This window comes from Hippopotamus amphibius, chromosome 17, assembly GCF_030028045.1.
Source record: "Hippopotamus amphibius kiboko isolate mHipAmp2 chromosome 17, mHipAmp2.hap2, whole genome shotgun sequence".
Classification (NCBI taxonomy): domain Eukaryota; kingdom Metazoa; phylum Chordata; class Mammalia; order Artiodactyla; family Hippopotamidae; genus Hippopotamus; species Hippopotamus amphibius.
In genome coordinates this window covers 21,409,027-21,433,989 of record NC_080202.1, presented here as the reverse complement: position 1 = coordinate 21,433,989, position 24,963 = coordinate 21,409,027, and the positions used below count along the sequence as shown (strand labels likewise).

Genomic DNA, 24,963 nt, shown 5'->3' with positions numbered 1-24,963 from the left:
AAAAGACAAAGGTTCCTGCTTTCACAGCTGCTGTTCAACTAGAGGTTCTTACCAATGCAATTAGGCAAGAAAAAGAAACAAAAGGCATATGAATTAGAAAGGAACAAGTAAAACTATCTCCATTTGCAGATGACATGCTCCAATACAGAGAAACTCCAAAGATCTAGAAAACATCTGCAAGAGGTAATACATGAATTCAGTAAAGTTGCAGAACAATACACAAAAAAATACAGCAGCAATGAAAAATTCATAAAAGGAATTAGCCAAACAATGTCATTTATAATAGCTTCCAAAAGAATAAAATATCTAGGAATAAATTTAACCAAGGAGGTGATGAACTGTTTCACCCTTGCATGCCAGGTTTCCATGCTGGGATACTAATAAGATCTTTGTTACCTTCAGCTTCTAACTAGATCAGTTCATGAAACCCAGACTATTGCCATTTCCCTGAGCATATTTGCCCTGTATCCACTCCTGACATTAGCTTCCATACACATTAGGGCTCTTAGATGCAAATGAAAGAAACCAATTCAGAGCAAGTTGAGACTGCAGGAATTTTGGAAAGACGCTATTACAGAACTCACAGATACAACAGGGAAGACTGGTGAATCACGCTCATGAAAGGATCAAGAGCCATAATAAGGCACGTAGCAGAGGCCACAGCCAAGTCCAACTGACAGCAGCAGTCTAGTAAGAATACTGTGGCTGGCACCTCTGCTATGGTGAATTGTTTTTGACTCTCCCGAAGTCACAGTGTCATTCTCTATAGAGCCACATCATCATAAAGAAACATCATAGTTCCATGCCCTACCAGTCAGAAAATTGGAAGTGTCTTGGTCTTATCAATTTCCATAGGGAGGAATATAGTTTACCCCTAAATATAAAGTCAGGAGAGAAAAATGAGGCATTCACAAAAGAGCACAAACCACTTTCTAGGCACATCTTGACTATCTGGAGGGCAGAAACATTGTGGAAGTTGTAGGATGCCATCCCTAAGTATCTTTTCAAAGGAAGCTCATACCTTGGCATTCAGAATGGCAGATAATAGGTGAAACTGTTTGAGAAAATATTAGGGGTTTGCTTATGAACCCCCATAAATGACCAAGGGAGACAGGAGCATGGAAGGGTGTGGGATGGGGATGACCAGCCAGTAACAGAAGCTTTCAATGCTAATATACCCTCATTCCAATGCACAGAGGGGTGAGGTCACAGGACATTGGATTTCTAAGATGTGTTGTATAAAAAGCAAGAACAATATTGGGGACAGGTACACACAGATATGGAAGACCACACTCAGCAGGCTAAGTGGGAGGTCTCAGGGGAAAGAAATGAACCAGAGCTGGAAGAGATAAAGCTTGTAGCAGTCAATGCAGACCATCCTTTTTGTCAGGGCTTCTTTGGGACACCAAGGTATATCCTCTGCCTCAGGTGAAGTTGGAATCGAAGGCTCCATCCCCAGAGCCTATCTCCTAATTGGATCCTAACTCCTAATCACTCCAGGACAGGAGCTGACACTTTCCAACTCATGTCACCCAAAGCCCCACATCTCAAGGATCAGGGTCACTGTCCTGGAGTTAGGCATCTGGTCCTGCTAGATGTTAGTGTGTTGCCTTAGAATGGGATATCCCCATATTTGCTCCTGATCTTTTGGAGCCTTGCCCTAATAAAGGCTGCTCCAACAGGCCTGCTGTGTGCTACATAGTCATCAGTTTTTTTGCTTGACAAAAAACATATTCACAGAATCCTAGAGAAAATTTTCTTGTGCCTTACGCCCTTTCTAAAGACATAGACATGGAAGGAGGAAAGGAGCTAGCTGGGGGAACTTGCCTCCCATCTATTGGTATCCTGAGTGCATTCTATTCATGGGCTCACTGTACTGTGCACATATGGTCCTGCTAAGCCACAGAGGCTCCACCAGAATGCCTAAATGAAAAGAATGACACCACATGAGTAATGACACACATATAATTTATTTTGGACACAAGCTCCATAGAAAGCAGTCATTCCACCATTTTAGAGCTTCATCTTCTAGGGCTCCAATTCCAGGGATAAGAAATAGCCAGGAATGGATGTGGAGGTCTTGTTGTTTATTCCAAGCATCAAATTCATGGATTTATGAGAAACCTTCTGGGGATGGCCTCCAGGCTTGCTCAATCAATATCAGGTCCAGCTTTCACGTGGCCATCAGAGTCAGCCTTCTAAAATACAAATTTGATCATAACATGTTCTCTGCTTAGAAGCCCCCAGCAGATTATGAACTCTTCAGCAGGAAGCTCATTCCTCACTGGACTCTGGCAGGCAGGACCCTCCACCACCCCCCTGAGACACTGCAACCTCTACCTACCCCATCACTTCCCCATCTCCACTGGAGCCCATACTCCACCCACTGTCTGAACTGCCTTGCCCTCCTCCAGCAAACTTTATGAATCCTTTATTCTCTCCTGTGATGTTCTCGACTATTTGACACCTTTCCCAATCCCTCTCTCCCAGGAAAAGCCAATAACTCCTCTCTTTGCTCCCCCAGATCAGAGGAGAAATCTGTACAAAGCATTGCTCACACTAGGTTGTAATTATTAACTTAGATTTGTCTCCCTCACTGGGTTGTGTTTCTCTTTTGTTTCAATTCCCGCACAATGCCTGCCTGACACAGGAGATAATCACTTGGGGTGGCCTGCCCTTCCTTCCTCCTCCCAGGAGGACCCATTTTCCAGGAAGAGTTAAGCCCCTTTGATGGTGGGGAGAAGCAAAGTGAGAAACCCTTGGTTACTAATGACCTGTGAATCGAGGGTCATAGATATTTGTCTCAACTAAACTCATCAGGGCTGTCCTGGGATAGGGCTTCTCTTCTAGAAGAAGGCCAGTGGTCCTTCTGCTATGTTTCCAGCCCCTTTCTCTTGGAGTTATCCAGACTCCCATATGCAGTAGACATGTGAGAGGTCCTCTGCCCTGGCAGAGCCCACTGGAGTGTTGTCTTCACCCTTGGCCAGCTCTTGGCTGATTTGTACTCACTCTGAAGAGAGAATATTGGCAGGTAAGACACCTCCCATACACGCAACATTTCATTCCCTTGGGACATAAATCATCTCGTGAGCACTTGTTAACACAAGGAGTAATGATATCTATGAACACACTTGGGCATTTTCCAGGTCTCTGACCTCCTGAAACATATGATGATATTTGTGCAGTCTGGAAAGGTCACTAAGACAGACATGAGAACTGATGCGAAAGGTCTGAAGCCCTCACCTCTGGCAGGACTCCTGCCTCTTCCATGGCTTCCTTCATGCTCTGCACTCCTCCCTCAGCCTCCACTGCTCCACTCTCATGCTTAAGCCCACAGTTCAGGCCTTCGGAGAATGTTCTCCCTGCTCCAAAGGCTGCACAGTCTCAGAAGACGAGAAACCTGCACAGTCATAACCTTCTTCTTCCCACCTTATAAGAAGATATTAGAGACATCTCTGCTTACAGAGAGCCCCATCTCCCCACCTCACACACCCTGTGTTTGGCCTGCAGCTCCCTTTGGAGTCCCACATCCCCAGCACATGTCCTAACTAGAGAGAACCCTGCACTTTACCCACAACTTCTAATGCGACCCAACCCTATCTGATAAAAAGAATGGGAAATGCAGGGTGATCGCCCCTTTAGATCAAAGGAATTTGGTCTAATCAATGCCAAATCTCCACTCTGCTGTGGGTACACGACTGCTTCACTGCCAAACCATCCCCAGGTCTAACACTGGGCTCAGCTTTCTCTGCTTTCAGGTAGGATCCTCTCAGCCCCCTCACCTTTGGAAGGAGGTCTCTGAGCACAGGTCGCAGCCCCATGATGACGAAAGCCACCAGAACAAAGATGGTGCTGGTCTTCATGTTGCCCTTTGATATGATGCACAGGCAGAGTAAGCCACAAATTTATACTCTCAGGGTCACCAGAAAGGAAGGTGGAACAGGAGTCTGTAGAGCAGGAGTGCCCTCAGATGTTCTAGTTTCCTTGTTCTATTTCACAACTGGTTTCTCAGACTAGGGAGATGCATATACCAAACAGGAAACTTGAGAACATTTTTTTAGCACTTTGTTCATTGCTCCATCACAGCTTGGCCCTGGCTTCTCTGGTGTCTTTAGGAACCATGGTCAAAGAAAAGAATTTTCTTTGTGTGAATTAGAAATTCTGAGTGAGAACTTAAGCTGTGAAGCTAGGTGTTGTTTGTCAGGCCCATCTGGGGTCTCCTGCAGGTTCAGTTACACAAGGATGGTCAATATGTGTTTTGGAGCTGCCCCCATGGCCCAGTGGAACCACAATGCTAGTGATGTTCAAAGATCACAAGCCGGCCAGGGCCCATGAGAGTTGAGAGACATGGTCCATCTTGGTGACTGGTGGTCTCCGAACCTACCCTGCTCCATACCAAGAGGTTCCTGGAAAGACGGCTGTGTGGGTGAGCTACATGAGCAGAACTACAGCAGAAGGACAATATGTGTTCTACAGAGGTCTGTGCAGGAGCCCACCCTCTTTCCTATTCCAATCACAAAATCTTTGAGGAAGGCATAAGCAGGTATAACCCCAATGACTCTGGGATTGAAAAGAAAGTCTGCTTTGTCCTTGGTGGTCAGAGCTCAAACTAGGGCCTTAGAACTTCCTGTGATAAGGCTTGGGCAAGCCACCCTAAGAGCAGAGAAAGACTCAGCAACCCAGGAGAGGCGGGCTCAGCCTGGCCATCCCAGGCAGTTAGCTCACACTCAGCATCTCAGAATCTCTGCAGGTACAAAGGGTACAAGCACCCAGGAATGACTCCTTGGTCTGCAGGAGGAACCAGGGTCCCCGGAGAGAGCGCTCCATCCAGGGTGGAGATCAATGGCCCCAGGCAGCACAGAGCACACAAAAGGCAAGTCCCAATCCAAACCTAGCGTGGCTGGATCCCAGGCTGGAACATATCATAGCCTTTATCATGGGGCCAAATAACTTGCTGGAGAAGTGTTTGGAGCAGCACTCTTGGCAAGGAGAGGACTCCTGAATCCCTCTTAAAAAGTGACGAGGTGTGACGACTGTCACTGAGCACTGAGTTAATATAACGTCACAGTTCATTTTCAAACAACAATCAAATGAATGAATTCTTGTGGTAAATAATTCAAACAATACAGGTGTATCCAGTGTAAGCTTCCAGGAAGGAACCGATATTACCAGTTTGCTATGTTGTTTTTCTAACCCCTTGCTGTATGCTTTTACATACACACATCTGTGTATATACAAATATATACTTTGTTTGCAGAAATGAAGTTCTATGTATTAATTTGCTTTATTCACTTAACATTATGGCTTGCAGAGCTTTCTGTGTTAGTATCTTCTTTTATTTAAAAAAACTACCTTCTATTTTCCATCATATGAAAGGTTTATAATTGATTTAACCAGATTTCAATTACTGAACATTTAAAAGGTTTGAGGGTTTTTTGGTTATCAGTTTGCTGTGGCTATGCAAACATACACTTTGTAATGCTTCTTTATACATAAAGAAACATTACATGTATATACATATAAATACATATTAATATTGCCCCAGAATAGATACCCTAACATGGAAATACAAAGGTTAAAAAGGAGACATCTATGGTAAAGTTGGCAGATATTACCAAATCATCCTGCGAAAGACTATACAATTTATGATGATAATATACATATATACATATCATCTGTATAATATTCATATATATATCACTTTAATCCTTTATTGATGAGCGCCTAGGTTTCTCTGCAGATATGAAATGTAGAGTGTGTGGAATATAGGCAATAATTATACTCTATCTTTGTATGGTGACAGATGACAACTAGACTTAGTCTGGGGATCATTTTCAAATGTATAGAAATATTGAATCCCTATCATGTGTACCAGCAAGGAACATAGTGCTGTAGGTCAATTATGCTTCAAAACCAAGCAAGTGAATTCAAAGAATAAGAGATCAGATTTGTGGCTACCAGAGGAAAGGATGACGGGGAGAGGGAATCAGATGAAAGCAGTCAAAAGGTACAAACTCCCAGTTATAACATAGGTAAGCATTAGGAATATGATATACAACATGGTAAAGATAATTAACACTGCTACGTGTTAGAAATGAAAGGTGTTACGTGAGTAAATCTTAAGAGTTTGCATCACAAGGAAAAACATTTTTTCTATTTCTTTACTGTTGTGTCTCAATGAGATGATGGTATTCACTCAACTTATGGTGGTAATCATTTCACAATGTATGTAAGACAAATCATTATGTTACAAACCTTAACCAGGTACATTCCTGAGGTCAATTATATCTCAATAAAACTGAAAGAAAAAAAAAAGACTATACAGTTTACACTTCCTTCCACAGTGAAGGAGTTGTGGACTTCCACACACTCATCCAGTACTTTTGTAGTCTTGCTTCACAAAGTTAAATGGTCTTAATCTTATTTATTTGTGTTTTTATTGAAGTATAGTTGATTGACAATGTTATGGTAGATTCTGCTGTACAGCGACGTGATCCAGTTACACACATGTGGACATATCCATTTCTTTCCAGATTCTTTTCCATGATGGGTTATTACAAGATACTGAACAGAGCTCCCTGTGCTATTCAGGAGGTCCATGTTGTTTATCTATGTTCCATATAGTAATGTCTATCTGTTAACCCAAAATCCTAATTTATCCCTCCCCCCCTTAAGATTTTAATGGACTATTTCAAGCAGTATAGTCCCATCCTCCCATTGGGTGTATCCCAATTGGGAATATGAGGCAAAGAATTCTCACCACAGTAAAGAAATTTAATTAGCAGAAATTGTATAACACAATAGAATATGCTGGTTCGAGTTTCCAGGATGAAGCCAAGGATGATTATGGCCTGTGATAGTCTTGCTGAAGTAGGCATTGCAATAACACACGCTGCAAGGTTATTAAGGAGGGAATCTCCCCAATACTAGTGACAATACTTGACCTTTATTAAGCACAGGATTGCCTGGCAGGTCCTGTGCTTGTACTTTACACCCATCATCTCACTGAAGGCTCACAAGCCTATGGACTTGCTTCCACTGGTGTCCCCATGTCCCAGATGAAGAAAGTGAGACTCAAAAAAAGTAATGCCTTGTAAACACTTCAACCCAACACAGACCCATTGATGTGGAATCTCCAATGCTGGGGTCCAGAAAAGCTCCAAAGATGTTTTTCGTGCACCTGAAAATGAGGAGCAGTTTACCTACTGGATTAAAACCTTTATTTCCTTCTGAAAAACAAAACAAAATGATGTCCCTAAAAAAGTGGATTTCTGGTACTCGAGTGACCATCACAAATTTGAGGATTTGCTAGGTCCTCATGACATATCATTTGAAAGGGCAAGGTGTCTGCAGCAGTTGTGAGACACAAAAGAACAATGAAGGGAGACGAGGGAGTCGACACCTTGGGAATTCCTAGACGTCCTCCTGAAGCTGAGCAGGACCCTATGGGGCCTTCCGGGGACAGACCCCTCTCCCATGTCTTCTGCTTTAGCTCCTCTCTGAAGTAGCCAGATAAAGTGCCTGATGCACATTTCCTGAGTTGTTTTACATATGCTCACATCACCACCAAATGGAAGAAATTAACTACTTCATGACCTCGAGCACATAGTCCCCAGGCCCCTGAAGCCTAAGGATTGGTAATATGAACCCCTATGACATCCTCACCATCTATCAATCAGAATTGTGCATGAGCTGATCACATACTCTGGAAGTCCCTCCTCACCCTGCCTTTAAAAAGGGTTTGCTGAGGCCCATCTGGGAGTTCAGGCTTTCAGATCCCTGGCTGCCCCGGACCCCTTGTATGGCACCTTCCAGGACACACTGCCCTTTTCTTCACCACAATCTGGGTCAGTAGACGGGCTTTACTGCATGCAAGGGAACGGACCTGAGTTTTGGGCTTGGTGACCCTCAGGTTGTAAAACCCACCCATCGTACTTACAGCCAGCAAACCATCAAAGTTTTGTTCCCTTTTTTTTTCTTTCATGATGGCTTATGAGACCTTGAGGCTGTCACAGCTTCTGTCTTCAGACTCCTGAATTTGCTGGAATTCCACTTTTCCTGGAATTTCCTATGCCAGAGAGGCATGACCCAACCCTGCCAAATCCTTTAAACACCCAACTGCACACTCAGCCCCCCAGTCCCAGATCTTGTTCACGCGGCATCTTTGTCATTTTGTCCTGTTTCATGAAGAGCCGAGGTAGAACACCTAGACATTGTGTTGCAGAGCATGAGACCTTCTTCGGTCAGAGACGATGAAGTTTAAAATGTCACGTGCACAGATCTGACCAAAGACACCTCCTGAACACCCATGAGCCTGCTGCCTTCCTGCATGACTTGAAGTGTGTAGCAGATAATATTTGGAGGAATAACAAGGTGCCTTCCCTCCATCCCCTACTTCCTTATACGCACTCCCATCCTCCTGTGTTGCAAGCAGTCGATTATAAACTAGACTCACTTTCCCTGGGGGAGCGTGGACACAGCTTAGGGAAGCACGTCAACTGAGCGCCTCCGTGGGTTGCCCTTCAGACTTTACACACTCGTTCTGAAAGCACAGGCTTTCCGTTTCAAGATCTGGGCTTTGCGGGGAGAAAACTATTTGGACGCAGGTGGGGGGAGGGGGATAAGGAAAAGCCCCAAAGGAAACTGGAGATAGTTTGAAGGATCATAAAGTGTCAATAGTATAAACAAATAAATAAATAAATAGCCACACGTGGCCACATATTGAGAAATACAGCAACAATAAGAATTAAACCGCAAATTCTGAATGTTTTCAGACAGGAAAAATAAGACTGCTTATGAAGAAATCAGGTTCACTTCAGAATTCGCAGCAGTAATTCTAACCATCAAGATAATGAAGAACTATTCTCAAAGTGTTATACAAAATATTTAAACATCGAATATTATACCAGGTAAGTGATCCTTTAAAGATGAGGACAAAGTTAAAAGAATCCTCAGGCATCCAAGCCCCAAAAGACCTTTTTTGAAAATACTTTTGCAGGAAATATTTCAGCAAGAAAAGGAGAAAGAAATCAGAATGATGATACAGATATACGAGGAACAAAGGTGAGTATACAACCTACTAAGAAATGGAAATTTTTAAAAAAATACCAGCATAAAATCCAGTACTAAACTTCGATAGGACTTCGTATTGGGCGGTTGAGTAGGATGAGGCTGGGGATACACGTCCAAAGAGAAATGAGTGTATGCTAGGGTCATTGCCTTGTTCTGGAAAAGGAGAAAACATTAATACAGATTAAAAAATCCACAGGGGTAAATTCCAGTAGAATAAAAACAGAAGTATGAATTTCAAATTAGCAGATGAAAATCTAATCTAGGTAATGGAAAGCGTAAAGAAGAAATTTTAAAAAGCTCTAATAGGGGCTTCCCTGGTGGTGCAGTGGTTAAGAAACGGTCTGCCACTGCAGGGTACACGGGTTCGGTCCCTGATCCAGGAAGATTTCACATGCCGCGGAGCAACTAAGCCCATGTGCCACAACTACTGATCCTGTGCTCTAGAGCCCGAGAACCACAACTCTTGAGCCCATGGGCCACAACTCCTGAAGCCTGCGTGCCTAGAGCCCATGCGCACCAACAAGAGAAGCTGCCACAATGAGAAGCCCACACACAACGATAAAGAGTAGACTCCACTTGTTACAAGTAGAGAAAGCCCACACATAGCATCAAGGCTCAAAGGAGACAATAAAGAAATAAATAACTTTTTTTTACAGCATAATAATGTATGGTAAATAAGAAAGATGAAATATGGTGACAGAATAAATCTTAATTTAACAGTTAGGGTCATAAATACAAATGGATTAAAGTTACTGATCAAAAGACCACTCAGATGGAATAAAATGAGAACAGTAAATCAAGCCATATATTGCTTTAAGAAACACATGAAAACGGTTTGTAGTAAGTCTTAAACAGATGGAAAATTTTCTGAACAAGTATGAACAAAAAGAATGCTGCAGGATCAATTTGATGTTTAGCAACTAGCTTTTAACGTCAAATATATAAAGGAAAAAGAAGGATATTATTTGGTGTTAAAAAGAATGACAAATTGCAAAGAGAATTGTGATCACAGGCACATGTACTCCTAAAAACACACACACTTAAATGCACACAAAGAAACAAATGATGACGGTACCAAAATACACAAATAAATTAGTTTAGTTGGAAATTTTACCCTATCTCTCACAGAAACTGGGGAATAATGGAGACAACAATAATGAAAACTAAAATTATAAAGATCAGCAAATTCAAACTACTAGATAATAAAGATTATACTCAAAAACACAGGAAACACAATTTTTTCTTTTCCTTTTTTCCTTTTTACTGTATACAGGACATTCACAAAAACAAAACAAGTACTAGGCCACAAAGAAATTCAAAACATGTTCCCATCATATAGATTCTGTTGTCTAGCCATAATACAAAAAAAAAAAAATTTTTTTTAATCCATAGCAATTCTCAAACTCTTCCAAAAAATAGAAGAGAGAACACTTCATAAATCATTCTATGAGCCCAACATTATCCTAATATCAAAGCCAGATGAACACATCACAAGAAAAGAAAACTATACACCAATATCCCATAAAAAAACAAATTCAAGAGTAGTCAAAAAATGAAAGCAAACTAATTCCAATAACATATTAAAAGGATCATACATCATGACCTAGTAAGATTTATCCCAAGAAGGCATGGGTGGTAAAAATCAATAAATGTAATGTACCACATCAATAGAATAAAGGAAGAAAAAGACACATGATCATGTAAATTGATGCACAACAAGCGTTTAACAAAATCCAACACCCTTGAATGATAAAAATACAAAAAACTAGGAATAAAAGAGAATTTTCTCCACACAATAAAGGGCATTTATGGAAAATTCACAGCTGGGACTTCCTAGGTGGCGCAGGGGTTAAGAACCCGCCTGCCAATGCAGGGGACACAGGTTCTAGCCCTGCTCCAGGGAGATCCCACATGGTGAGGAGCAACTAAGCCCGTGCGTCACAACTTTTGAGCCTGCACTTTAGAGCCCGTGAACCACAACTATTGAGCCCGTCTGCTGCAATTACTGAAGCCCATGTGCCTAGAGCCCATGCTCCACAATAAGAGAAGCTACGGCAATGAGGAGCCTGAGCACCACAAGGAAGAGTAGCCCCCACACCGCAACTAAAAGAAAGAGCACGAACAGCAAAAAAGGCCCAACACAGCCAATAAAATAAATAAATTCATATATATTAAAAAAAGAACCTGTGTTAATATGATCACTCAATTGGTCAATCATTTAAAAAATTAAGAAAAGAAAGAAAATTCACAGCTAACATCATCCTCAATAGGGAAACACGCAATGCTTCCCGTCTATGACCAGAAAAAACAAGAGGATTCCTGCTGTTATTCCTGCCAGTCAACTGGAGCTTGTAGACAGAACACTTTGGCAAGAAAAAGAAATAAAAGGCACACAAATTGGAAAGAAAGAAAGAAGGAAAACTGTCTCTATTTGCAGATGACATGCTCCAATACAGAGAAAACCCCAAAGAAAGAAAAAAGAAAATCTACAAGAGGTAATACATGAATTCAGTAAAGTTGCAGATCAATACACAAAAAAATACACCAGCAATGAAATATCCATAAAAGATGTTAATCCATAAAAGTTTCATTTACAATAGCTTCCAAAAAAATAAAATATCTAGGAATAAACTTCACCAAGGAGGTGATTAACTGTTTAACCCTTGCATGACAGGTTTCCAAGCTGGGACACTAATAAGGTTTTGGGAACCTTGAGCTGCTAACCAGATCACTTCAAGAAACCCAGACTCCTGCCATTGCGCTGCGCATATTTTCCCTGCATCCACTCCTGACACCAGTTTCCATACACATTAAGGCTCTTAGATGCAAACAAAAGAAACCAATTCAGACCACGTTGAGACAGCCGGAATTTTGGAAAGATAATACTACACAGCTCACAGAAACAACAGGAAAGATGGTGAATCAGGTGCAGGAGAGGATCAAGAGCCAAAATAAGGCAGGCAGCAGAGGACACAGCCACGTCCCGCTGACAGCAGCAGTCTAGTTAGGATGCTGTGGCTGGCACCTCTGCTATGGTGAATTGTTTTTGACTCTCTCTGAGTCACAGTGTCATTCCCTATAGATCCACATCATCAGAAAGAAGCAGCATAATTTTAAGCTCTACCTGTCAGGAAGTAGGGAGACAGTGTCTGAATCTTACCAATTTCCAGAGGGAGAAATGGGGTTTTCCCCTAAATATAAAGGTGGGTTAAACGCAGGTGAGAAAAATGAGAAGTTTCCTAAAAAGGACAAACCACTTTCTAGGGACACCTGGACTATCTGGAGGGCAGGAACATAGCGGAAGTTGTAGAATGCCATCCTCAAGGATCTTTGGAGTGGAAGGTCATACCTTGACATTCAGAACGGCAGATAATAGGTGAAGTTGATTGAGAACATTTTAGGGCTTTGCTCATGAATTCCCATGAATGACCAAGGGAGACTGGAGCATGGGAGGGTGTGGGCTGGGGATGACCAGCCAGTGACAGGAGATTTCAGTGCTAATATGCCCTCGTTCCAATGCACAGACAGGTGAGGCCATGGGACACTGAGGTTGGAAGATGTGCTGTATGAGAAGCAAGAGCCATGTTGGGACAGGGACACACACATATGGAAGACCACACTCAGCAGGCCAAGTGGGGGGACATCAGTGGAAAGAAGCGAATGGAGAGCTGGGAGAGATAAAGCTTGCAGCAGTCAGTCCACACCATCATTTTGTCAGGGCTTCCTTGGGACACCAAGGTGTATCCTCTGCTTCAGGTAAAGTTGCAATCAAAGGCTCCATCCCCAGACCCTATCTCCTAACTGGATCCTGACTCCTCATCACTCCAGGACAGGAGCTGGCATTTCCAACTCAGGTCACCCAAAGCCCCACATCCCAAGGATGAGAGTTGCTGTCCCGGAGTTAGGCATCTGGTCCTGCTAGATGTCCGTGTGTTGCCTTAGAATGAGCTATCCCCACGCTTGCTCCTGCTCCTGTTCCTTCAACTCTCGCCCTAAGAAAGGCTGCTCCAACTGGCCTGCTATTCGCTACAGTCATCACGTTTTCTCCTTGACCACAAGCATATTCACAGAATGCTTGAGAAAATATTCTGGCGCCTTCTGCCGTGTCTAGAGACATAGACACAGGAGGACGAAAAGAACTAGCTGGGAGCAACTGCCTCTCACCTATTGGTACCCTGAGTGCCTTGTATTCCCGGGCTCCCTGCACTGTGCACATACGGTCCTGCCAAGACCACAGAGAATCCACCAGGATGTCTAAGTGGAAAGTATGACAAACCCCGAAGAATGCCACAGATAGAGTTTATTTTGGGCACAGGCTCTTTAGAAAGCCGTCATTCGACCATTTGAGAGCTCCATCTTCGAGGGCTCCAATTCCAGGGACAGGAAGCAGGCAGGAGTGGATGTGCAGGTCTTTTTGTTACGCCCAGCATCAAATTCATGGATTCATAAGCAATATTCAGCAACTGGTCTCCAAGCATGCTCACTCAACGACAGGTCCAGCTTTCACATGGCCTCCACGGCCACCCTTCTAAAATAGACATTCAATCATGACATTTCATCTGCTTAGAAGCCTCCAGCAGACTCTCATACTCTTCAGCAGGAAGCTCATGCCTCACTGGACTCTGGCAGGGATGACCCTCCACCACCCCCCTGAGATGCTGCAGCCCCTCACTCCCCCCATCACGTCCCCATCTCCAGTAGAGCCTACATTCCTCCCACTGTCGGAAATGCCCTGCCTTCTTCCAGCAAATGTATGCACCCTTACACCCTCCCTTGATGTTCTCTACTCTCTGACAACTTTCCTAATCCCTCTCCACCCAAGCATAGCCAGTAACTCCTCTCTTTGTTCCCACAGATCTTAGGAGAAATCGGTACAAAGCACTGGTCACACTAGGTTGCAATGCTTTATCTAGGTCTGTCTCCTTCACCCATTGTGTTTGTTTTCTGTTTCCCTTGCAGCACAATCCCTGCCTGACACAGGAGATACTCAATCACTTGGGGTGCCCTTGCTCTTTCTTCCACCTCCCATTATCCAGAAAGGCTTAAGCCCCTTTTGTGGGGGAGGAGAAGGAAAGTGAGAGTCCCTTGGTTAATAAAGAGCTGTGTATCTAGGGTCATGGACACCTGTCTCAACCAAACTCATCAGGGTTGTCCTGGCATAGGGCTTCCCTTCTAGGAGAAGGCTGTAGATAATGCAGCCAGCTGTCCTTCTGCCATGTTTCCCGCCCCTTTCTCTTGGAGTTGTCTGGACTCCCATGACAAGTGGACATGTGAGCAGCCCTCTGCCTCAGCAAAGTCCACTGGGGAGTTGTCTGCACCCTTGGCCATCTCTTGGCTGATTTGTACTCACCCTGAAGACAGGATATTGGCAGGTAAGACACATGCCCCCGAACAGGCAGCATTTCTTTGGCTTGGGACACATATCATCTCTTGTGCAGCGGTTAAAACAAGGCCCCACAACACCTATCTTCAGACTTGGGCATTGTCCAGGTCTCAGTCGTCCTGAAACAAGCGATGATTTTTGTGGAGTATAGAATGGTCACTAACACAGAAATGAGAACTGATGCGGGAGGTCTGAAGCCCTCAGCGCTGGCAAGACTCCTGCCTCTTCCATGGCTTCCTTCGTGCTCTGGACTCCTCCCTCAGCCTCCACTGCTCCACTCTCATGCTTAAGCCCACCATCCAGGCCTCCGGAGGATGTTCTCCCTGCTCCAAAGGCTGCACAGTCTCAGGAGGCAAGAAACCTGCAGTCATAACCCTCTTCTTCCCACCTTATAAGAAGGTATTAGAGAAATCTCTGCTTACATAGAGCTCCATATCCCCACCTCACAACACACCCTGTGTTTGTCCCGCAGCTCCATTTGCAGTCGCACATCCTGGGCACATATCCTAACCAGAGAGAACCCTACATTTTACTCACAATTTCTAATCAGACCCAACCCTATCTGATAAAAAGAGTGGGAAACTCAGGGTGATCGCTCCTTTAGATCAAAGGAATTTGGTCCGATCAATGCCAAATCTCCAGTCTACTGTGGGTACACGGCTACTGCACTGCCAAACCATCCCCAGGTCTAACACTGGGCTCTGAGCCTTCTCTGCTCTCAGGTAGGATCCCCTCAGGACCCTCACCTCTGGAAGGTCTCTGAGCACAGACCACCTGCAGCCCCATGACGATGAAAGCCACCAGGACAAAGATGGTGCCGGTCTTCATGTTGGCCTTGGATGTGATGCAGGGGCAGAGCCCAGCCCCAATTTATACTCTCAGGGTCACCAGAGTGGAGGGTGGGGCAGGAGGCGGTAGAGCAGGAAGAGGATCCAAATAATAATCTCTCAAGGGAGTGCCCTCAGATGTTCTAGTGTCCTTGCTCTATTTCACAACTGGTTTCTCAGACTAGGGAATGCTTTCTTGGAGATGCGTATACCAAACTGGAGAGATTAGGAATATTTTTGAGCCCTTCATTCATTGCTGCATCACAGCTTGGTCCTGGTTTCTCTGATGCCTTTAGGAACCATGGTCAAAGAAAAGAATTTTCTCTTCATAAATTAGAATTTCAGAGCGCAAGCTTCAACTATGAAGCTAGGTGCTGATTGTCAGGGACCATCTGGGGTCTCCTGCAGGTCCGGTTACACAAGGATGGTGAATGTGGCTTTGAGTCACCGCCAGAGCTGAGGGTGGAACCACAATGCTAGTGATGTTCAAAGATCACAAGCCAGCCAGGGCCCGTGGGGGTGGGGAGACAAGGTCCATCTTGGTGACTGGTGGTCTCTGAGCCTGCCCTGCTCCATACCAAGAGGTCCCTGGAGGGAAGGCTATGTGGGTGAGCTACATGAGCAGAACCACAGCAGAAGGACACCAAGTGTTCCACAGGGGCCTCTGTAGGAGCCTGCCCTGTTTCCTATCCCAATTACAAAATCTTTGAGAAAGACATATGCAGGTAAAATCCCAATGACTGTGGGAGTGGAGAGAAAGTCTGATTTGTCCTTGTTCTTCAGAGCTCGGACAAGCACCTTAGGACCTCCTGTGAGGAGGCCTGGACAAGACACCCTAAGAGCAGTGGAAGACCTAGCAAGCCAAGAGAGGCGGGCTCAGCCAGGCCATCCCAGGCCATTAGCTCACAACCAGCATTTCAGAATCTGTGCAGGTGCAAAGGGTACAAGCACCCAGGAATGACTCCTCAGTCTGCAGCTGGGACCAGGGTACTGCATACGGAGCTCCATCCAGGGTGGAGATCAATGGCTCCAGGCAGCACAGAGTATAGCAAAGGGCAAGCCCCGATCCCATGCCAAGGTGGCTGGATCCCAGGCTGGTACGTATGGTAGCCTTGATTGTGGGACCTGGGCTGGAAATCCCCAAAGAGCTTGCAGGAGAATCCTTTGAAGCAGCACTCTTGGCAAGGAGAGGACTCCTGAACTCCTCTCAAAAAGTGACCGAGTCATGACAACTCTCAGTGAGTTAACATAATGTGTCAAAGTTCATTTTCACACAACACACACAGGAATGAATTCTTGTGGTGAACAATACAAACAATGCAGACATGGGCAGAGTAACCCTCCAGGAAGGAATCAATATTCCCAGTTTGGTATGTATTTCTCAAAGCCCTTTTCCTATGTTTTTACGTACACACATATGTGAATGTACAAATATATACTTATTTCCAGAAATGAAGTTATATGTATTAATTCCTTTATTCTCTTCACATTATGTCTTGGAGCACTTTACAGGCTAGTATCTTCTTGCTTTTTAAAAAATAACTACTATCTAAAATTCCATTACACAAACGGTTTATTATTTATTTAACCAAACTTCAAGAGTTGAAGTTTTATCAGGTTTGGGATTTTTGGTTGTCAAAAAATTTGCTGTGGATATGCATCATACACTGTGTAAGGCTTTGAAATACTGACATATATATATATATATATATATATATATATATATATATACACACATACACACATATATTTCCCCAGAATAGATGCCCTAATGTGGAAATACAAAGCATACAAAGGAGACATCTTATGTAAAGTTGGAATATTCTGTCAAATTATTCCCCAAAACACTACACATTTTATGGTTCATTAATATTCATATATATGTATGTGTATATTTACGTATGAATCACACTTTATCTATGGATGGGCACCTAGGTATCTTTGCACATATGAAATGTACAGTGTGGGGAGTACAGCCTACAATTATGTAATATCTTTGTATGGTGACAGATGACAACTACCCTTAGCCTGGGGATCATTTTGAAATGAATAGAAATATTGAATCACTGTCTTGTGTACCAGGAACTAAAGTAGTGTTGTAGGTCAATTATACTTCAAAAAGAAACAAACAGGAATGCCTCACAAGGTGGCAGAGTAGGAGAACATGCGTTCACTCCCTCTTGCAAGAGCATCAGAATTACAACTAACTGCTGAACAATCATCGACAGAAAGACACTGGAACTCACCAAAAAAGACACCCCACACCCAGAGACAAAGGAGAAGCCGCAATAAGACAGTGGAGGGGTGCACTCGTTTTAAAATCAAGTCCCATAAATGCTGGGTGGGTGACTCACAAACTGGAGAACAGTTATACAGCAGAAGTCCACCCACTAAAGTGATGGTTCTGAGCCCCACGTCAGTCTTCCCAACCTGGGATCCGGCAATGAGAGGAGGAATCCCCAGAGAATCAGACTTTGAAAGCCATCCAGATTTCATTTCAGGACCTCCACAGGACAGGCAGAAACAGAGACTCCACTCTTGGAGAGCACACCAAAAATAGTGTGCTCACCAGGACCCAGGGGGAAGGAGCCGTGACCACATAGGAGACTGAACCAGACCTACCTCCTGGTGTTGGAGGGTTCCCTGCAGAGGTGGGGGCAGTTGTGGCTCAAAAAGGGGACAGGGACATTGGTGGCAGGGGTTCTGGGAAGTGCTCATTGGCATGAGCCCTCCTAGAGTCTGACATTAGCCCCATCAAAGAGCCTGTAAGCTCCAGTGCTGGGTTGCCTCAGGCCAAATAACCAACAAGGCGGGAAGACAGCCCCACCCCTTGGCAAAGAAGCAGATTAAAGTTTTACTGAGCTCCACCCACCAAATCAGATTAAAGTTTTACTGAGCTCCGCCCACCCAGCCCAACCTACCATCACTTCCTCCCATCAGGAAGCATGCACAAGCCTCCTAGATATCTTCCTCCACAAGAGGGCAGACCGCAGTATCAAGCAGTATCAGCAGTATTTTGTTCTGTGTAACTGGAAACCACAGCCACAGAAAAATAGAGAAAATGAAAAGGCAGAGGACTTTGTACCAGATGAAGGGACAAGATAAAACCCCAGAAAAACAACTAAATGAAGAGGAGATAGGCACCCTTACAGAAAAAGAATTCAGAATAATGATGGTGAAGGTGATGCAGGACTTTGAAAAAAGACTGGATGCAAAGATCGAAAAGTTGCAAGAAAAGTTTAACAAAGACCTAGAAGAATTAAAGAACAAACAGATATGCAACACAATAACAGAAATGAAAAATACACTAGAAGGAACCAACAGCAGATTAACTGAGGGAGAAGAAAAGATAAGTGACCTGGAAGACAGAATGGTGAAAATCACTGACATGGAAAAGAATAAAGAAAAAAGAATGAAAAGAAATGAAGACAGCCTAAGAGACCTCTGGGACAACATTAAATGCACCAACATTTGCATTATAGGGGTCCCAGAATGAGAAGAAAGAGAGAAAGGACCCAAGAAAATATTGGAAGAGATTATAGTTGAAAACTTCTATAACATGGGAAAGGAAATAGACACCCAAGTGCAGGAAGCACAGAGAGTCCCAGGCAAGATAAACCCAAGGAGAAACATGCCAAGACATATAGTAGTCAAATTGACAAAATTAAAGACAGAGAAAAGTTATTAAAAGCAACAAGGGAAAAACGACAAACAACGTACAAGGGAACTCCCACAAGGGTAACAGCTGATTTCTCAGCAGGAACTCTGCCAGCCAGAAGGGGGTGGCATGATATATTTAAAGTAATGAAAGGGAAGAATCCACAACCAAGAATACTCTACCCAGCAAGGATTTCATGCAGATTCGATAGAGAAATCAAAAGCTTTACAGGCAAGCAACAGCTAAGAGAATTCAGCACCACCAAACCAGCCCTACAACAAATGTTAAAGGAACTTCTCTAAGTGGGAAACACAAGAGAAGAAAAGGACCTACAAAAACAAAAACAAAACAATTCAGAAAATGGTAACAGGAACATACATATTGATAATTATCTTGACTGTAAATGGACTAAACGCACCAACCAGAGGACACAGACTGGCTGAATGGATACAAAAACAAGACCCATATATATGCTGTCTACAAGAGACTCACTTCAGACCTAGGGACACATCCAGATGGAAAGTGAGGGGATGGGAAAAGATATTCCATGCAAATGGAAATCAAAAGAAAGCTGGAGTAGTGATACTCATATCAGATAAAATAAAAATAAACTTTCAAATAAAAAATGTTACAGGAGACAAAAGAGGATGCTACATAAAGATCAAGGGATCAATCCAAGAAGAAGAGATAACAATTATAAATATATAGGCACCCAATAGGGCAGCACCTCAATACACAAGGCAAATGCTAACAAACTATGAAAGAGGAAACCGACAGTAACACAGTAATAGTGGGGGAATTTAACACCCCAATTACACCAATGGACAGATCTTCAGAAAGAAAATTAGTAAGAAAATACGAGCTTTAAATGACACAATAAACCAGCTAGATTTAATAGATATCTATAGGACATCAAATCCAAAAATAGCAGATTACACTTCTCAAGTGCACATGGAACATTTCCCAGGATAGATCACATTTTGGGTCACAAATCGAGCCTTGCTAAATTTAAGAAAATTGAAATCGTATCAAGCAGCTTTTCTGACCACAACACTATGAGATTAGAAATCAATTACAGGAGAAAGCTGTAAAAAACACAAGCACATGGAGGCTAAACAATATGCTACTGAATAACCAAGAGATCACTGAAGAAATCAAAGAGGAAATCAAAAAATACCTAGAGACAAATGAAAATGAAAACAATGATCCAAAACCTAGGGAATGTAGCAAAAGCAGTTCTAAGAGGGAAGTTTATAGCAATACAATCCTACAACAAGAACCAAGAAAAATCCCAAATAAGCAATCTAACCTTACACCTAAAGAAACTAGAGAAAGAAGAGCAAACAAAATGCAAAGTTAGCAGATGGAGAGAAATCATAAAGATCAGAGCAGAAATAAATGAAATAGAAACAAAGAAAACAAGAGCAAAAATCAATAAAACTAAAAGCTGGTTCTTTGAGAAGATAAACAAAATTGATAAACCTTTAGCAAGACTCATCAAGAAAAAGAGGGAGAGGACTCAAATCAATAAAATTAGAAAGGAAACAGGAGAAGTTACAACAGACACTGCAGAAATAAAAAGCACCATAAGAGACTACTACAAGCAACTATATGCCAATAAAATGGACAACCTGGATGAAATGGACAGATTCTTAGAAAGGTATAACCTTCCAAGACAGAATCAGGAAGACATAGAAAATATGAACAGACCAATCACAAGTAATGAAATTGAAACTGTGATTAAAAATCTCCCAACAAACAAAAGTCCAGGACCAGATGGATTCACAAGTGAATTTTATCAAACATTTAGAGAAGAGATAACACCCATCCTTCTCAAACTCTTCCAAAACATTTCAGAGGAAGGAACACTCCCAAACTCATTTTATGAGGCCACCATCACCCTGATACCAAAGCCAGACAAAGATACTACCAAAAAAGAAAACTACAGACCAATATCACTGATGAATTTAGATGCAAAAATCCTCAACAAAATACTAGCCAACAGAATCCAACAACACATTACAAGGATCATACACCATGGTCAAGTGGGGTTTATCCCTGGGATGCAAGGGTTCTTCAATAGGCTCAAATCAATCAATGTGATTACCATATAAACAAATTGAAGGATAAAAATCACATAATCATCTCAATAGATGCAGAAAAAGCTTTTGACAAAATTCAACACTCATTTATGATAAAAAAAAAAAAACTCTCCAGAAGATGTGCTTAGAGGGAACCTACCTCAACATAATACAGGCCATATACAACAAACCCACAGCAAACATCATTCTCAATGGTGAAAAACCGAAAGCATTTCCTCTAATATCAGGAAGAAGGCAAGAAAACCCACTCTCTCTACTTCTATTCAACATAGTTTTGGATGTCCTTGCCACAGCAGTCAGAGAAGAAAAAGAAATAAAAGGAATCCAAATTGGAAAAGAAGTAAAACTGTCACTGTTTACAGATGACATGATACTATATATAGAAAATCCTAAAGATGCCACCAGAAAACTACTTGAGCTAATCCATGAATTTGGTAAAGTTGCAGGATACAAAATTAACACACAGAAATCTCTTGCATTTCTATACACCAACAATGAAAGATCAGAAAGAGAAATTAAGGAAACAATCCCAATCACCATTGCAACAAAAAGAATAAAATACCTAGGAATAAACCTAACTGAGGAGGTAAAAGACCTGTACTCAGAAAACTATAAGACACTCAAGAAAGAAATCAAAGACAATACAAACAGATGGAGAGATATACCATGTTCTTGGATTGGAAGAATCAACATTGTGAAAATGACTATACTACCCAAAGCAATTTACAGATTCAACGCAATCCTGATCAAATTACCAATGGCATTTTCCAGAGAACTAGACCAAGAAATTTTACAATTTGTATGGAAACGCAAAAGACCCCAAACAGACAAAGCACTCTTGAGAAGGAAAGACAAAGTTGGTAGAATCAGGCTTCCTGACTTCACACTATACTACAAGGCTACAGTGATCAAGACAGTATGGTACTGGCACAAAAATAGAAATATAGATCAATGGAACAGAATAGAAAGCCCAGAGATAAACTATGGTCAACTAATCTATGACAAAGGAGCCAAGGATATACAATGGAGAAAAGGTAGCCTCTTCAATAAGTGGTGCTGCAAAAACTGGACAGCAACAAATAAAAGAATGAAATTAGAGCACTCCCTAACATGATACACAAAAATACTCTCAAAATGGATTAAAGACCCTAATGTAAGGCCAGACACTATAAAACTCTTAGAGGAAAACATAGGAAGAACACTCTTGGTCATAAATCACAGGAAGATCTTTTTTGATCAACCCCCTAGAGTAATGGAAATAAAAACAAAAGTAAATAAGTGGGACCTAATGAAACTTCAAAGTTTCTGCACAGCAAAGGAAACTATAAGCAAGACAAAAAGACAACCCTCAGAATGGAAGAAAATATTTGCAAACATATCAACAGACAAGGGATTAATCTCCAAACTATATAAACAGTTCATCCAGCTCAATATCAGAAAGACAAAAAACCCAATCAAAAAATGGGCAGAAGACCTAAATAGCCATTTCTCCAAAGAAGACATGTGGATGGCCACGAGGCACATGAAAAGCTGCTCAACATCACTCATTATTAGAGAAATGAAAATCAAAACTACGATAGGTATTACCTCACACCGGTTAGAATGGGCATCATCAGAAAATCTACAAACAGTAAATGCTGGAGAGGGTGTGGAGAAAAGGGAATACTCTTGCACTGCTGGTGGGAATGTAAACTGATACAGCCACTATGGAAAACAGTATGGAGGTTCCTTGAAAAACTAAAAATAGAACTACCATATGACCCAGCAATCCCACTCCTGGGCATATACCCAGAGAACGCCATGATTCAAAAAGACACTTGCACTCCAATGTTTATTGCAGCACTATTTACAATAGCCAGGACATGGAGGTAACCTAAATGTCCATCAACAGATGAATGGCTAAAGAAGAAGTGGTAGATATATACAATGGAATATTACTCGGCTGTAAAAAGGAACAAAATTGGGACATCTGCAGAGACATGGATGGACCTAGAGACTGTCATACAGAGTGAAATGAGTCAGAAAGAGAAAAACAAATATCATATATTAACACATATATGAGGAATATAAAAAAATGGTACAAATCCACCGGTTTGCGAGGCAGAAATCGAGACACAGATGCAGAGAACAAACATATGGACACCAAGTGAGGAAAGTGGGGAGAGTTGGGGGGGTGAACTGGGAGATTGGGATTGCCATATATACATTACTAATAAGAGAAAAATACCAAATTGTACACTCTAAATATATGGAGTTTATTGTATGTTAAAAAAAAAAAAAAGAAACAAATTCATAGAAAAAGAGATCGGATTTATGGCTACCAAAGCAGAGATGGGGTTGGGGCGGAGAATTAGATGCAGGTAGCCAAACGGTAAAATCTTCCAGTTATAAGAGAAGTAAGTTTTAAGGAATATTACACAACATGATAAAGATAATTAACATGCTACATGTTATAAATGAAAGTTGTTAACAAAGTAAATCTTGGGCCTCCATGGTAGTTCAGTGGTTAAGGATCTGCCTGCCAATGCAGGGGACACGGGGTTGAGCCCTGGTCTGGGGGAATCCCACATGCTACTGAGCAATTAAGGCTGTGTACCACAACTACTGAGCCTGCATGCCGGAACTACTGAAGCCAGCTCACCTATAGCACGTGCTCTGCAACAAGAGAAGCCACTGCAATGAGAAGCCAGTGCACCACAATGAAGAACAGCCCCCACTCGCCTCAACTACAGAAAGCCTGGGAGCAGCAACAAAGAGCCAAAGCAGCCAATAAATAAATAAGGAAATCTTGGGTCCCATCACAAAGAAAAACAAAACATTTTTTCCTCTTCTTTACTGTTGTGTCTCTGTGAGATGATGGATGTTCACTCAACTTATGGTGATAGTCACTTCACGATGTAAGTCAGTCAAATCATTATGTTTTACACCTTAAACACATACAGTGCTGTATGTCAATTATATCTCAACAAAACTGAAAAGGAAAAAATAAAGACTATGCAGTTTACACTTCCTTCCACAGTGAAGGAGTTGTGGATTTCCATACACTCATCCAGTACTTTGTAGTCTTGCTTCACAAAGTTAAATTATCTTAATTTTATTTATTTATGTTTTTGTTGAAGTATAGTTGATTGACAATGTTATGGTAGATTCTGCTGTACAGCGACATGATCCAGTTACACACATGCGGACATATCCATTTCTTTCCAGATTCTTTTCCATGATGGGTTATTACAAGATCCTGAACAGAGTTCCCCGTGCTGTTCAGTAGGTCCATGTTGTTTATCTATGTTCCATATAGTAATGTCTATCTGTTAACCCAAAATCCTAATTTATCCCTCCCCCCCTTAAGATTTTAATGGACTATTTCAAGCAGTATAATCCCATCCTCCCATTGGGATGTATCCCAATCAGGAATATGAGGCAAAGACTTCTCACCACAGTAAAGAAATTTAATTAGCAGAAATTGTATAACACAATAGAATGTGCTGGTTCGAGTTTCCAGGATGAAGTCAAGGATGATTATGGCCTGTGATAGTCTTGCTGAAGTAGGCATTGCAATAACACACGCTGCAAGGTTATTAAGAGGGGATCTCTCCAATACTAATGACAATACTTGACCTTTATTAAGCACAGGATTGCCTGGCAGGCCCTGTGTTTGTACTTTACACCCATCATCTCACTGAAGGCTCACAAGCCTATGGACTTGCTTCCACTGGCATCCCCACACCCAGATGAAGAAAGTGAGACTCAAAAAAAGTAGTGCCTTGTAAACACTTCAACCCAACACAGGCCCATTGATGTGGAATCTCCAATGCTGGGGTCCAGAAAAGCTCCAAAGATGTTTTTCATGCACCTGAAAATGAGGAGCACTTGACCTACCTGATTAAAACCATTATTGCTTTGTGAAAAACAAAACAAAAT

General features: G+C 42.3%; 1 protein-coding gene across 2 annotated transcripts; it reads right to left on the bottom strand.

The window, feature by feature from the left end:
- Window positions 1-1,960: 1,960 nt before the first annotated feature.
- Window positions 1,961-15,352, bottom strand: LOC130840789 (WAP four-disulfide core domain protein 18-like). 2 transcript variants are annotated; one of them, XM_057716697.1, is made up of 3 exons: window positions 15,202-15,352; window positions 14,423-14,574; window positions 1,961-2,198 (listed from the first exon to the last, which is right to left on the bottom strand). In XM_057716697.1, the coding sequence occupies exons 1-3, from the start codon at window positions 15,281-15,283 to the stop codon at window positions 2,151-2,153; spliced, it is 282 nt and encodes a 93-aa protein (XP_057572680.1). In that variant the 5' UTR covers window positions 15,284-15,352; the 3' UTR covers window positions 1,961-2,150. The 2 variants fall into 2 exon arrangements, 1 of the variants encoding a protein (XP_057572680.1); XR_009050058.1 differs by lacking the exon at window positions 1,961-2,198 and adding an exon at window positions 13,357-13,600 and having other exon boundaries at window positions 15,202-15,335.
- Window positions 15,353-24,963: the final 9,611 nt, after the last annotated feature.

Excerpts from the sequence above, each read along its gene's own strand:
- LOC130840789 (XM_057716697.1), bottom strand. The coding sequence starts at position 15,283 with ATGAAGACCGGCACCATCTTTGTCCTGGTGGCTTTCATCGTCATGGGG. Across the intron at positions 14,575-15,201 it reads TGCTCAGAGACCTTCCAGAG|GACGACTGAGACCTGGACAA; the intron begins GTGAGGGTCCTG and ends CGCTTGTTTCAG. Across the intron at positions 2,199-14,422 it reads GCCAATATCCTGTCTTCAGG|AAGGCTGACTCTGATGGCCA; the intron begins GTGAGTACAAAT and ends TTTGTATTTTAG.